General features: G+C 44.9%; 1 protein-coding gene across 1 annotated transcript in view; it reads right to left on the bottom strand.

The window, feature by feature from the left end:
- The window catches only part of smad6b (SMAD family member 6b), a 65,616-nt gene extending 51,734 nt beyond the window's left edge, over positions 1–13,882 (bottom strand). Inside the window, exons 1-3 of the mRNA XM_067971332.1 lie at positions 12,943–13,882; positions 10,103–10,159; positions 8,853–8,921 (exon numbers count right to left, since the gene is read on the bottom strand). Of these exons, the coding sequence (XP_067827433.1) occupies positions 8,853–8,921; positions 10,103–10,159; positions 12,943–13,360 (544 nt within the window). The 5' untranslated portion in view covers positions 13,361–13,882. The remainder of the gene's footprint in view (positions 1–8,852; positions 8,922–10,102; positions 10,160–12,942) is intronic.
- Between the last annotated feature and the right edge of the window lie 509 nt (positions 13,883–14,391).

The raw sequence follows: 14,391 nt of genomic DNA, 5'->3' as shown, positions 1-14,391 counted from the left end.
AAGAGTCAGTGCCTTCACCAGAAGGAGAGAAAATTGGGGGTGGGGAGGGAAGGGAAAAAAAGATTCTAGAGTAAGGATTAGTTTATTTTTAGCAGATCTTGGAAAAGTAGAGTTGACCAAAGTAACAATGTACTAATATAGTATTGGCACCTAATCGTTTCCACATGCTCGCTCTTCAGTGTGTAAGTACATTCACCACCGGGAGTGGGGGATGAGCTGTTCACTCCATGGAAAGCATTTTAGTTTGAGGACAAGTTATGGAATCTATTGATTAAAAAGAAAGGCTTGCAACATTCCACTTCATGAACTGGAGTTCGAAAAAAAAAAAATCCATGTTGAGATCTAATCTTCGTAAAAATGGTTTTCATGAATGAATTCAATAACCATTATCCTAACTGGCTCCAGTTTACTTGTGCGTCTCATGGAGGTTACTATGATGGATTAGCTCTAGTGGTTAGCATAAATCATTGCAGGAACTCAAGCTTCTCCTTTGAAGCATGCCATGGGCAGAAAGTCAAAAAGCCTCTGTGCTGATAATATCACACAATAACTCATGCGCCCAAGTTCCCAGTCTGCACTGCGTGCTCAGTCCTGATCTTATCAATCCCAATTGTGCATGAGAGAGAGAGAGAGAGAGAGAGAGAGAGAGAAAATCACTTTAAAAAACACAGCTAAAGAGATTACGCCCTCGCACGGAGATAAACGGGCAAGGACTGGGAGAGGTACGCAGAGATACAAGCGGGGAAGGAGAGAGACAAACAGGCCATGGGCTGGCCTCTTACCAGTGCGACTCGGTCGTCAACCAGCACAAGGCCTTAGGGAACGACACCGTGGAGAAGGGGATGGAAGGTGGCATAAGGGGTGAGGGGTTGAGTGAGGTGATAGGGCAGTGGTATAAGAGGGCAAGGGGCAGAATGGTGTCAGGACAGTGGTATAAGGGGCAAGAGACTGAGTGTGGTGACAGGGCAGTGGTATAAGGGGTGAGGGGTTGAGTGTGGTGATAGGGCAGAGGAATAAGCGGCAAGGGGCAGAGCGGTGATAGGGCTGTGGTCTAAGGAGGTGAGGGCATTGTGGTGATAAAGCAGTGGTATAAGGGGGTGAGAGGCAGAGCGTGGTGAGAGGGCAGTGGTATAAGGCATGGTTTAAGGGGACAAGAGATAGAGTATGGGGATAGTGCAGTGGTACAAGGGGACAGGGTGAGGTATATGAGGATGGGGCTGCAGTATAAGTGCATGGGGATGGGGTGACGGGGAGATGTAAAGGTACAGGGAGGTGTAAGCCAGTGTTGTTTTCTGTTTATGGGGTGCACAACACAAAACACAAAACACCTACAATAGACAAGAGGTGAAAAAGCCTCTTCATATGCACAGACTCCACGGGACATACCTTTACTGCTCCCTCTAATGCTTCTGCAATTGGACGTTAATTTTGGTTTCAGAAAAAAAACGAATTTGCAACAGTTTTTGCCTGAAATTGTAAACAATTATTAAAAAAGTAATAATTACTTTTGGGAGAAAAAAAATACAGCAAAAATATCTTTCAAAATTAAGTTAATGTCATTGTGTTTAATCGTATTGAGGCCTTGCCCAATGAAAAGCCTAACCCCAAGGCCCAGCCTGCCCTATCCCTAATCAGATTCTAAATGTCAAGGGTGACGAGGTCATTCAGCCACAGCAGTCTGTGCTGGGAAAAGGTTTTCGAAGTCACATGTTTGGGCCCCCTGGGGGCTCAGTTGGTAAATGTGTGTGAGATTGAACAGTACAGAAGGGAGCTTTCAGGCTGGGGCAATTGATCTCTGCCATTGATCTCTGCCTGGGTGGTAGTACATTCGTGTACCTCAGGTCTTCTGGGACGATCCCAAATTAATCGGTGCCATTTCTGATTCCTGATGTTATACGTAAACCTCCCAACCACGTAGCTTCAGATCGGGCAACGGACAGCATCAGGAGTCCACACAAATGATTTGGGATTTTCCTGGTTAGATTGTGAAACTTGTAAGATAAAGGCTGGCCCCAGCATCCCATGGATAGCAAAGAAGAATAAAAATCAACCAGAGAAGTTATCTTAAACTTGTACAGAACCTTGGTTAGACCACACTTGGAGGACTGTGCATAGTTCTGGTCCCCATATTATAAAAAGGATATAGAGGCATTTGGGAAGGTGCAAAAAAGATTCACAAGGATGATACCAGAACTGAGAGGATATACTTATCAGGAAAAGTTGAACAGGTTGGGACTCTTTTCTCTGGAAATGAGAATGCTAAGGGGTGACCTGATAGAGGTCTTTAAGATAATGAATGGGTTTGATAGCGTAGATGTAGAGAAGGTGTTTCCACTTGTGGGGGAGTCTAAAACTAGAGGTCATATATATATATATATATAAATATATAAGATAGTCACTAATAAATCCAATAGGGAATTCAGCAGAAACTTCTTTACCCAAAGAGTGGTTAGAATGTGGAACTCGCTACCACAAGGAGTAGTTGAGGCGAATAACATGGATGCATTAAAGAGGAAGCTGGATAAACACAAGAGGGAGAAAGGAATAGAAGGATATACTGATGGGGTTAAATGAAGTAGGGAGGGAGGAGGCTGGTGTGGAGCATAAACACCAGCATTGGGCCAAATAGCCTATTTCTGTGCTGTAGACTTGGTGATATAGCCAGGGTTCACTATTCAATGACTCCTGCTAGAAAGTGCACCTGGGTGTAGGGAACACAGGTACAGGAGGAGGCCATTCAGCCCCTCGAGCCCGCTCAGCCATTCAGTTAGATCATGGCTGATCTGTACCTCAACTCCACTGCACTGTTCCATTGCCCAGTCAGGATCAAACTCAGCTGTGATACCTGCAGTGGTTGAATAGCTGAATGACACTTGACCATCAAGCCTCACGCATGGAGAATGGCCACGTGAATAAGGCGGGCAGGGCTGAACTATACAGGCCAAGAACGGAGTGCATTTGGGACGTTCTGCTTGAATAGTACCTCCAAGTGGAGTCAGAACCTTCAAGAAAGGGGGGGGGGGGGGGCGGGGGGGAAGATTGAGGAGGGATTTGGACGCAATTCGCTGGTCATTTGGCGAGTAGAAATGGTCCTAAACTTGTCCCAATTCTATCACTTACCAGAAACACGAACGTAACCTTTAAATTGAGGAAATAAACTCTTAGGGGGAAAAAAATAGAAATCTATAAATGCATCTATTTGGACTTAGAAGGAGCTGTGAGAAGGGCGGGGGAGGGCTGCGAACAGGATACAGATCGGGTGCAAGAAGAAAGCAGTGAAGAAAACGATGAGGGATTGCACCAGGAGGGAAAAAAGTCTTTCTTCTGTTACCCACGACCCAGAAAGCCGTTCAGTTCTTCAGCTGGACAGTCACACATCCCGTGGCAAATTGTGAACCTCCCGCCCTCAGCCGGCCCAAAGGCAGCGAAAGCCCATTTAAATTACCAGCAAAGGCTGAGCTCCTTACCGGGAAAGAGAAGACGGAGAAGAAACCTGACAGGTCTTTAAAATGAGGTGGGAGTTTGGTAGGGTGGATCTGGAGAAACTGTTTCCACTTGTGGTTGAGTCCAGAACAAGGAGGCATAAATATAAGATAGTCACTAACAGCCAGAGAGTGGTGAGTATATGGAACTCACTGCCATATAGAGTGGCTGAAGCATTGATGTATTTAAGTGAAGGTTTGATGCTTAAGAGAGGAAAGGGAATGGAGGGATCCAGGGGAGGGGGGGGGGAAGAGGTAATTAGAGTTTGAGGAGACTTGGGTGGAATATCAACACTGGCACAGACCAGTTGGACTGAATGGCCTTTGTATGTGCTGTAGATCCTATGTAACACTCACTGTCCAAACTTGCAAGAGTGGCCACTAGGGTGAGGTACCAGGAGATGCCAGCACTCATGCTAACTCTGGCTGATGTACAATTGCATCAGGGGAGGGGAATGAGAGAAACTTACTGAGTTTCAGGCATCTCCGAAATTGCAGTTTCCAAACGAACCACAGTCTCTTGCTCCTCCCTGCCCCACTGCAATCGATGCTGTGTCAGGTCTCAGGCGACATCACTGAGCGACCCGGCAATGAGGGCAGCTGGGATGGGAGAGTCTCCACGGTGAGGGGGGGGGCAAGAAACTTGGCTGGGTTTCTTTTAAAAACAGTGAAACATGTGAACAAATATCAATATATTTCTATATTTAATGGAGAAATACTTGGATCAAGAGATACCCACTCTAGACTTTCCTTTCTGTGGAAGTTCAATATTGTAAAAAGTTCTCTTTGTTTTTGGACGTTGCAGAAACAAACCCAACAGCGAGAGTTTTATTCCCCTCTCATACTCGAGTGATATAAAAAAAACTCTGTTTCTAAAATCTTGACTATAGCTCGCAAACATCACCCCCCCACACACAATCCCAACTACTTGAAGAACCAGAGGATTCCAAATTAACAATGGTCCTAAAACAAAAAGTCTGCATGTACGCAGATGTCAGGAGATAACCTCGCCTCTGCTAATTTAGTGCGCTTCAGAAAAGGCAAAGAAACACACTAATCAGCTCAAGTCTTGAGAGCAGAGGGGAGAAAAAGAGGGGGGGCGCCTTTATTACTCATCGCTCCAGCTTGTGTTTTACAAGAGTGCACAAGCTATTACCAGCCTCACACAAAGGGTTAATATGAGCCCCCCGGGTTAATGCACAGTATGGGTCAGTTTGAAAACTGAAAAAAACTCCCCAGCCTCTTAACTAGAAGTTTGTCCATTGAGAGTGCATTAATCACCCAGTGCGACAGTCTGCTATTAGGTGTCTCAGTATCTGAACTTGCACAGTTGGGAGACAAAGTATCCAATTTCATGGAGACCGTACTCCATTTTATCTTTATATTGTTCTAGTTAAACTCATTTCCATTACGGAAAACCTCACCAATTTTCTCCTTTAAGATCATAACATATAACAGTCACATACTATTTCCCGGACTGAAAAATGTAATAAATTCTTCATGACCTGGACAGACTAAAAACAGAAAAAACTTGACTTGAGCTCAAAGGACCAAAAGAAAACAAATTAAATGCTGTTCAGCTGTAATATAATTGCAAATAGAAAGTGATTAAAGTTACAACCAGCACTGACAGCATTTTAACTTTCTTTCTGTGCGTCGCGCGCTCTCTCTCTCTCTCTCTGCAAACATTCATTACTAAACTTGGCTAAAAGATCAAGGAAAGTGTTAGCCAAACAGATATTTTATTAGTATTTGTTGAATTGGCTGACTCCTAACCCAATATTGAAATTCACTGCCATGGTCCTTTACTATTTTTTTTTTAAAAAGCGTGGTTACATCTGTATATAGTTAATGAAATAAAAATGCTCTTTGGGTTTGGGAATCTTAGCTTCTGATCAGTCTTTCACAAAATGTCGATTTCCCCCCTCCCTCCACCTCCACCTCCTCTCCCGAGGGTGTTGACCCAGGTTGGGGTAGGGTTCGAAGGGCCTCAACGACCCTCTCGCCCACGTGCGAATCTAGACACAGAGTGTGGGCAGGGTATTTGCCCACATAAGGTATCACAACAGAACCCTGTTCCCGGCTTCACCAGATGCGCGCGCACACTTTCCAGCAACAACAACTGGCATCTGTATAGTGCTTTTATCATCGTAAAAACATCCCAAGGTCTTTCACTGGAGCGATTAGCAGACAAAACTTGACACCGAGCCACATAAGGAGATATTAGGACAGGTGACCAAAAGCTTGGTCAAAAGGGGTAGGTTTTAAGGAGCGTCTTAAAAGGAGGAGAGAGAGGTAGAGAGGCGGAGAGGTTTAGGGGGGGAATTCCAGAGCTTGGGGCCTAGGCAGCTGAAGGCCAATGGTGGGGCGAAGGAAGTCAGGGACAGACAGGAGGCAGAATTGGAGGAGCGCGGAGATCTCGGAAGGTTGTGGGGCTGGAGGTGACACCACTTGAAATTGGAACCACTTCCTTCCTCCAAGCCCAGGGGTGCCGAGGACAACTGCAGCAGCCAACGTCTATGTCGGTACAGAGCCTGGAAGCCTCCTGTTCGTGTGGCTCAGTACCATGCCAGGTGATGCAGTTCCCAATGATCTATGGGGGAGGAGCCGATCAGAATGTTCTGTTTAGTGTCAATATAGTAAACACAAACCCCCGCCCCCCACTGACTGGGCTCAGGAATAACGGCACCATTCCATTTAACACAAGGTTAGGGTGCCAGATATGATCCCCGGTTGATCTCAGTAAGGCCAGTAGTTAGGGTTTTAGGATTGGCCTCAGGGTTCTGAAGTAGAAAGCAGGGAGAGGGAAGGAGGGAAATCAGCCAGAGTTACCGCTCCTGATTACTCCCTGCCTGAATGAGGACAGGATTGGATTTGGCAGTGAAGCTCTCATAGTCAAATTGCCTGCCAACGCTGCCTGTTCCAGGCCCATGTGTTGAGTGTGGACATCTGGTCAAAGTATTGCAGTCCACTTGCTCCTATACCGCAGCACGAGTAGTTAAGTGGGGAAATGTTTTGCAAATGTGGTGCTATTTTGCTGAAGCAAGATTGTCTGGCACATAGCCAGCTATTAATAATTAATTTATATGGGAAAAAGAGTGCCATCTTTCCGGATCACTCACAGCCCCCTGTGCCAGGCTGGAGGCACACATCCTGAGAGTGACTGGCTTCGATAGGGGCTGGGAGGAGGATGTCTTCATACAGTTGTGCAGAGTGAATTTTAAATGTCGTTTTCCTCTCCACACATTCCTGTCGTAACAGAGAGCCTCGCACCTCTGCTGGGCTTTGCAAGAACTCCCGATAATCCCCTCATTTACATTTCAAGGCATTATAAAGAATTCGTCAACCACAGTTAAGATGCACAGTTCATTTATCAAGGAGCCAAAGTCTCCAGATTAACCACATATCGAGTGCCAAAAATAGGAAAATACAACCTAGCAAGATGGATGTTTCTCACAGAGCTGACTCTGGTCTACAAACACACAACCAGGGATGGCAGCGCCATTACCATGGCAAGACCTCCCTGGGCATCTACAATTTCCTTCGCCCCGCCACTGGTGGCTGTGCTTTCAGCTGCCTATGCCCCCAAGCGCTGGAATTCCCTCCCTAAACCTTTCCACCACTCGGCCTCTCTCACCTCCTTTAAGACCCTACTTAAAAGTTACCTCTTTGGGCAAGCTTTTGGTCACCTGTCCCAATAGCTCAGTGTCAAATTACGCTCCTGTGAAGAGCCTAGGGACGTTTTACTACGTTAAAGGTGCTACCTAAATTAAAGTTGTTGTAATGGTGAAACTAAGCGAAGCACCCATTCAACCCGACTACATTTACGCTACCCTGTAGCACCACAGGTAACCGTGCCAACCTTTCTCACGGTGCCAACTCATACGGGTCCGATGGCATTGGTCGTCTTTTAGTAGCTCCGCCAAGTGGCCGTTCTTCAGGTACGGAGCTTATCAGGAGGCTATTCAAGCACGGAGTAGCATCACAGCCAAGCGCAGCGCTGACCCGACACCCAGCCACGTGCGCACACACTTTCCAGCAGCAGTCACTAAACAGCGATCGGGGGCAGGAGCCCTGGTTGTATTTTTAATCCCGCCAAACTTAGCCCAGGGGCACTGCTCCTCTCGCTCTGATCAGCAAACTCAGCACAGACTGGGGATTGAACCTGGGACCTTAGTCTTTATGATTCAATGCCACACCACCTTTTACCAACTCAACCAATGGGGACCAGGTAATTACATTTATAAAGAAATACTTCATAGCCCCTCCCGCCCTCCCCCACAAAAAAAATATTATTTCTAAATATTATTAGCAAATTCAGCGTAACTAAATATCACAGTTAGCACTTGCCATCTCACTAATGACGATTTTAATATGATTTTCTATTCATATTTGACACCTAATTTATTCACTCAAGGAGTGAACTTCCTCCTATCCATCTGATCATTGTCATACCTTGTCCCTCCGAAACCGCTGGTCCTGGAGAGACCATTTATGCCGACCTCTCCCGCCTGCTATTGCAGTCTGGGGGCGTGTGGTCAGATTTGGTCTCTCCCATAGCCTTCTGGGAGATTAGAGAGAGGGTCACAGCATAAACGCATCTGATTCGACCCCCTCCTCCAGCGATTATTTTAGTGAAAGGGTGGTGAACGTAAAACAGAAACCTTCTCTGTCCTCGCACAGGACTTGTGACAGGAAGAATCCCCTTCCTTACTTGAATTATATTCCAAGAAAGACTTTCGTTCCCTTAGTAGCAACTTGACAAAATTGAGACTTCTTTACAGCAAGTCAGCCACTCTGCCCGCCATTTCCACTGTCATTTTTCCCCCAGAGGGCATCACATGCTTTTTCTCTCTCTCTCTCTGTCACCCCCTCTCCCCTCAAAAAGTCAAACTTTATCCAGAAAAAAAAATGCCAGCTGCTGTCACAGGAAACCTGAGCTATGGCAGCACCTCCAACATGTTGGATCGATGCATGGCCAGACTTGCCATTCCACAAAATTTACAAGCAGCCCTGATAATGCCAGCTTTTAAAACAAAAAGACCAAGTGGGAAACGCACCAAGTACACAACAACACAATTTCAAAACGATCCAAAGTGATTCCACGTAACATCAGCACAGGATAACACGAGGCAGTTCACAGCACATCATCCCATAATGTACCTGCCGTCATATGAAATCTCCTTGAATATTTTCAGAACACTTTATTATCAATAAGCACTTAAAAAAGTTGGAAATATCTAAAGTCCACCATGATTACTGTTGTGCCTGTTATTCCGAAACAATGCGGGCCTCTCAATACGCACCCAGTTTAACAATCTCACTCTCTCCACAACACATTGGCATTTGAAAGAAATTCAACAAGCTTACCTGAGAAGTCTCCAGGTGTGATGTTTGGGGAATTGGTGGCTTCCGTTTCAGTGTAGGACACTGTGCATTCTGATGGATGGTAGAAAAGAACATATTAGATTTTAAGGTAATGGGAATTGGGAACTGAATTATCGAGATCACTGTACAGGGTGAATCCCACACACCATTCTATAGGGCAGCTCTACTACAATGGAAACCAGAACTCCCCCACATCACTCTATTCCTCAAGCATGCTACGGTTACACAGGGAAGCGAGGCGTTGTGCCAAACGTGTACTATACGTACACGTTTGGCACAAGCCCACAAGTAAGGTTTGCAAGTTTTAGAGAGAAGTTAAAAATGAGGAACTGCAGGAAAATCCACAAAACTCCCATTATTCAGGCTATCAAAAGCTACACTGGCAGAGAGATCCAGCTCTCAACAAGCAAATTCTTGGTCTTCCTCAATGCAATCTGATTGGATGCAGAATATATTGGGGGGGAAATGCCCCCACACTCCACATCATGACCCACACTCAGCACATTGCTCTCCTCCAAGTGCAGTTATTTTTTTAGTAAATTTTAATCAAAAGTTTTTGCACAATTGAGTTTTTAAAATGCCATATAAATTGTGTAATGATTACATTATGAAACAGTGGATGGGTTTAACCCAGGCCAAACTACAGCTTGCTGACTGATCCTTTGCAACCCCAGCACCACACACTCCCAACCACAGCCCGACTCACTGAAGCTTCACAGTGCTTGGCATGCCACCATGTAAAATATCAGCAGAATTCACAAGCTCTCCTCAAAGCTACAGGTTTCCTTTCGGTGGGGTAATGCCCAGCTGAACTGGGCAATGTGCAGTTGCTGTATTTAATTACAATTAAAATTCTTCCAAGCCAGTTTATTGCTGCAACAACAAAACGCTTGTTTTAACACAGTTAGTTCCAAAAAAAAAATTCTTTGGAACTGTTTTCCCCACCCCGAAGGCACTGGCTCTTGCCGGGGGGTACAGTTCCACAGATGCCAGGTGCCCTGTGGTAACATGTAATGACAAATTCCTAACTTTAAATAAGACACTTAAAAATGTTTAGTCAGAGAATACTTTGTGTCTAGCACAAAAAGGAGCTTTCACTGAATTACTGGCACATTACTGCTGTGGTGTGTGTGTTTATTGTTAAACTAGGCACTTTCCCCCCAAACTAATAGCAACTTTTTAAAAAGTTGTAATTTTATAGCTATATTTTTTTTAAAGAAAAAAAAACTCACCCAGTGGCTTTTCCTCATCATTTGGAGAGAACCTGGAGTAAGGAGGTGGCGGAGAATCTGAAAATGAGGACATGGGAGTTAACAGAAAGAAAAAGTGGAGAAGGAAAGAGAGAGAGAGAAAAAAAATCCTTTCTCTGTCTTGGTAAAGGTTTAAGTGTAGGGAGAATGAGCTTGCAGTAATTGCCTGGATATTCAGTCGTCAGATGAACGGGGAGCCAGGCTGGCGCCAGGCATATGCAAACTGCATATTATTGCCACTCCTTCACCTAAATAGCTTTGGAACTTCTTAGGAAAAAGGAGGAAAAAAACACGAGTTGAAATCGATCTCATTTCAAAGGGATAATGCCAGACCTCTGCCCCCACCCACCAGAGGGGAGAGGGAAGAGAGAAAAAAAACTTTAGATTTAAATCACATTCGCTGGGTTCTGGTCCAGTAGAATTAAGAGGACTTTTTAATTTTTTGTTAAGAAAAAAAAACCGAGAGATTGCTGCCGTATTGCAACAGCCCGGAGTTGCTGATAAAAGGAGAGAGTTTCTCGCTGCTGCACGATGGAAATTAGAAAAGGGCGCGAGGGGGTGAAATTAACTCGCCAACTCTTCCGAGACTGAAGGAAATCAACAAGACGTTTCAGTATATCTCTGGTGAAACATTTCAAACATGCAGGCAGCTGCGGTCCAAATGGTCAAATTAAAGCCGCTTTCTATCCAAAAAAACACTTGGGGAGGAGATGGGGGGAATGCAGCTATAAAGTGGCAACATTTTAAACATTAGTTTTAACAAACAAAACACAATCCAGGCTAAAGCCACACAGTCTGCATCAGTGGCATCAAAAAAAACCTTATCACGTCACGCATCAGTGATCCTCAACTATTTGCAAAATGCAACAGGACTTGAGACAAGGCTGGGTTTTTTTTTTAAAGAGACAGTGGCCCCTTTTTATCAGGCCTCCAACAACGTTTATTAATACAGCATTCATTTTTTAAAAATGAATGAATAATTCCCACTAAGTGTATTTGAGCTGCCCCAGTATGCATTATTATATTCCTACCCAAGTCAACAAGTCTTCCAAAGTTTAAGTTGCTCTGTAGCAATATGAGTGACGCTTATGTTATTTATTAATGCATGAATGGGTGTTCTCTCTCTTCAGCCCCCACCCCCCCCCCCCCCAAAAAAAAAAGCACGGGTTTCTGTCAAGTTTGGAGTCTCACCGCTGGCGATTAAGTGAAGGTGCAGTTTTAAAAGAGCAATACTCAGGTTAGCTAGTACGTGTGAATCAATTTCTCAGACCCTTCGCATGTGTCCTCGAGATTTGCAAATTCACTGACAGCACCTGAGTGTTAATCCCAATTATTGATGTGTGTGTGGTGTGTGCAAATGAACCGATGATTACAAAAGGGAGGGAAATCCAGAATTCCCTCTGTAAAACGTTTACCTAAACAATAAAACGACCAGTGAATTAAATTCTAAACTCGATTTTTGGCAAATCTAAACCCATCATTTTCTACTGAGATTAAGTTTCATCCAAGTAATTAGATACAAAGGCCAATAGAAGTAACCGCAACTAGAACAAAATTGGCTTTTGATATATTTAACAAACGTTACATAAAAAAAGGTTTAAAACTCGATATTAACCAAAACCTCTGGTGACCACTAACCAAGCCACGTCAAACTACTACAAACCGAACGCCTCGTCCTTTCGTGGTGTTGACACACATTAAATTAGGTAGCCCACCAGATCCAGTCTGTTGGGACATTTTTTTTTACATTTATTTATTAAGACATGATGTTGACAGTTTCATGGTTTCAGATCTCGAGTTGTACCAGTGTCGCTTGCTCAAACAAAAAAAAATCACAAAGGTTATTGGGACCACCACCCTCGTTTCACTTAATCACTAAGAGTGATTAGATTTTGGATTTTGTCCCGCGTGTGTATAGTGTCTTTCATTCCTCGCCCAAAAAAACTGTGATCTAGGCTAAGGACGTCAAGTTTCACCTGTTCTAAAAGCCCTGCCATTACCTGTCTGTGCTGCAGTTGTTGAAACAGGAGGTACCTTGTGAATGACTGAAACAGACATCCAACTTACAAATGACTTGAAATGCACATCTACTTTATATGAATGACTGAAATATGCAACTCTCATGGGGCTTTTAAACGACAGGAATTTCCATTTATTTCTGCTATTTATATGATTGAAATCGAATCTACTTATAATCACACGCACACGTTTCCAAACTCATGTACATTGTGAAGTTAGGCTTCACAAAGTGACACTAGCAAATCATAGAATCGCATGTTCCCGAGATTGAATTTATGATATAATAAGAGTTTTCCTGGATTTCACAAAGTTAAAGTTCATTTTTTTTGGTCTAAACTTATTTGGCCATATATAATAATCTTAAATTCAGAATAGTTTTCAAAATGTGACACCTGGGGCTAGCTAGGGCCAGGTCCATGTGCACCCGCTGAAATAAATACAATTTCATTCACAGTACTTGCAGAGCGTGTTCCTGTGTGAGATCAACGGGGTACAGATGAAATCTTTTACTTGTAACTCCAAGTAAATGTCTGGTTAATTTAAAGTGCGACGCTGGCTGAAAGAAAAACAAATGTAAATCTTTAAAAAAATCCCCCCCGTGCAAGCGAGGCACCCAGGTTACCACCGCAATCTCCTCCCTCCCCCTCAAAAAAAAAGAGAACAAGCTCGAATGGAACTCTGCAACTTCTCAGATAGCAGAGCGGTGGTGCACACCTCAAGAGGTTTTACTATTAAAACAGTACATGTGTGTAATGGGTGGGTGGGTGTCTGTGAGGAGGGGGGGGGGGGAAAAGAGATCTCACCTGGTCCACAAAGCCTGCTGAAATGATAGGGGTTGCAGCAAACGCTGGCATTGTCCGCGTTCCTGGCGAATCCCTCGCAGGAGTAGAGCCGCTTGAGTTCAAAGAGATGCTTGAGATCAGGCCATCTGAACAGTCTGCAGAATAAAACCTGAGGGGCCAGTGTCTGCTTGCCGACCCTCAGCTCGTTCTTGGCCATGGAGACGCAGGCGGTGTGCAGCCCCCCTCTGCTCTCCACCGCCTGGGCCAGCAGTTCCAAAGGTTTCTCCTTCAGCCTCTTGAGCAACGAGTGCGTTACCGACTTGAGCTCGTTTAACGATCCGGCCGGGTCGCTCCAATCGTCCGCCTCCTGCCCATTTCCTCCCGTTACCCGGCTTCGCCAAAGTCGCCGTACAAGGCCTGAGCGTTTGGACCTGAACATGCGACGGTTATAAACACGATACTCGGGGGGAGGGCAAGATATAAATCTGCAGCTTTATAATGCAATCTTGTTTTTTTTTTCCCCTCGTCTTTTTTTTTCTGGGGGGGGGGGAGGAGGAGGAGAAGGAGGAGAGGAGAGGGGAGGGGAGGGGGGGGGGGGGAAAGAAGGGGAAGGGATTAAAAAGGGAGATCACACCGCATCAAGCCGGGGGGAGAGCCGTGCATCAGCACAGCCGGTCAGCTCCGGGATCAGATCACAGCTACAGTGCACACAAATCTGCAACATTCGGCTGAGAAAGGATACTGTGCAGCAGGAGGGGAGGGAGAGGGAGGGGGGAGAGAATGCACCAGTAACCAATGCAAAAAAAAAAGAGCAATTTGCAACAAGCGAGTCACATCCACAAAAGCAACGAGCAGAGAGAGATTACAAAAAAAAATATTAAAAGGAACAGGGTTTCGCTCTGTGCAAGTGGGGGTCAGTAATACCCCCTCCAACTTCCCCAACACACACACACACACACACACCCTCCCACCCGCCCCCCTAAAAAATAACAAAACACCTCTTGACTTTTCTTGGGGTTTTCTTCCTTTTAAAAGCCGACGTCTTCACATTGAATGAAATGCCCTCTTCCCCCCCCACACACACACCCCCCCTCTGTAATAGATCCAAATAAAATAACTGCAAGCCAGATCTTGGGTAATTTCGCCTCTTCTCAGCAAAAACACACTGTAGACTTCACCAATGCAACGTGCCCTGGGCTTTATACATATATAAAAAAATAATTCCAAGCTTTTTTTGTAAAAAAAAAACAAAACAACAAAAATTACACACACACGCCACACACACAGGCAGAAGTGAGTTGGACAGAACGCTCAGTGGGTCCGATCGGTGTGTCCTGCATGAACAGTTAAACTGCACTGTGTGGGTTTTCTGCGCTCTGCCTCTACCGCTCTCACACACTATCTCTCCTCTCTCTTTACAACACTCTGGGCCTCCGAGGGCACCTCTTAACCATTGGCTGTCTACGATCA

The sequence above is a fragment of the Heptranchias perlo genome, chromosome 34 (genome assembly GCF_035084215.1).
Source record: "Heptranchias perlo isolate sHepPer1 chromosome 34, sHepPer1.hap1, whole genome shotgun sequence".
Taxonomy (NCBI): Eukaryota; Metazoa; Chordata; class Chondrichthyes; order Hexanchiformes; family Hexanchidae; genus Heptranchias; species Heptranchias perlo.
This window is presented reverse-complemented; position numbering and strand designations above follow the sequence as displayed.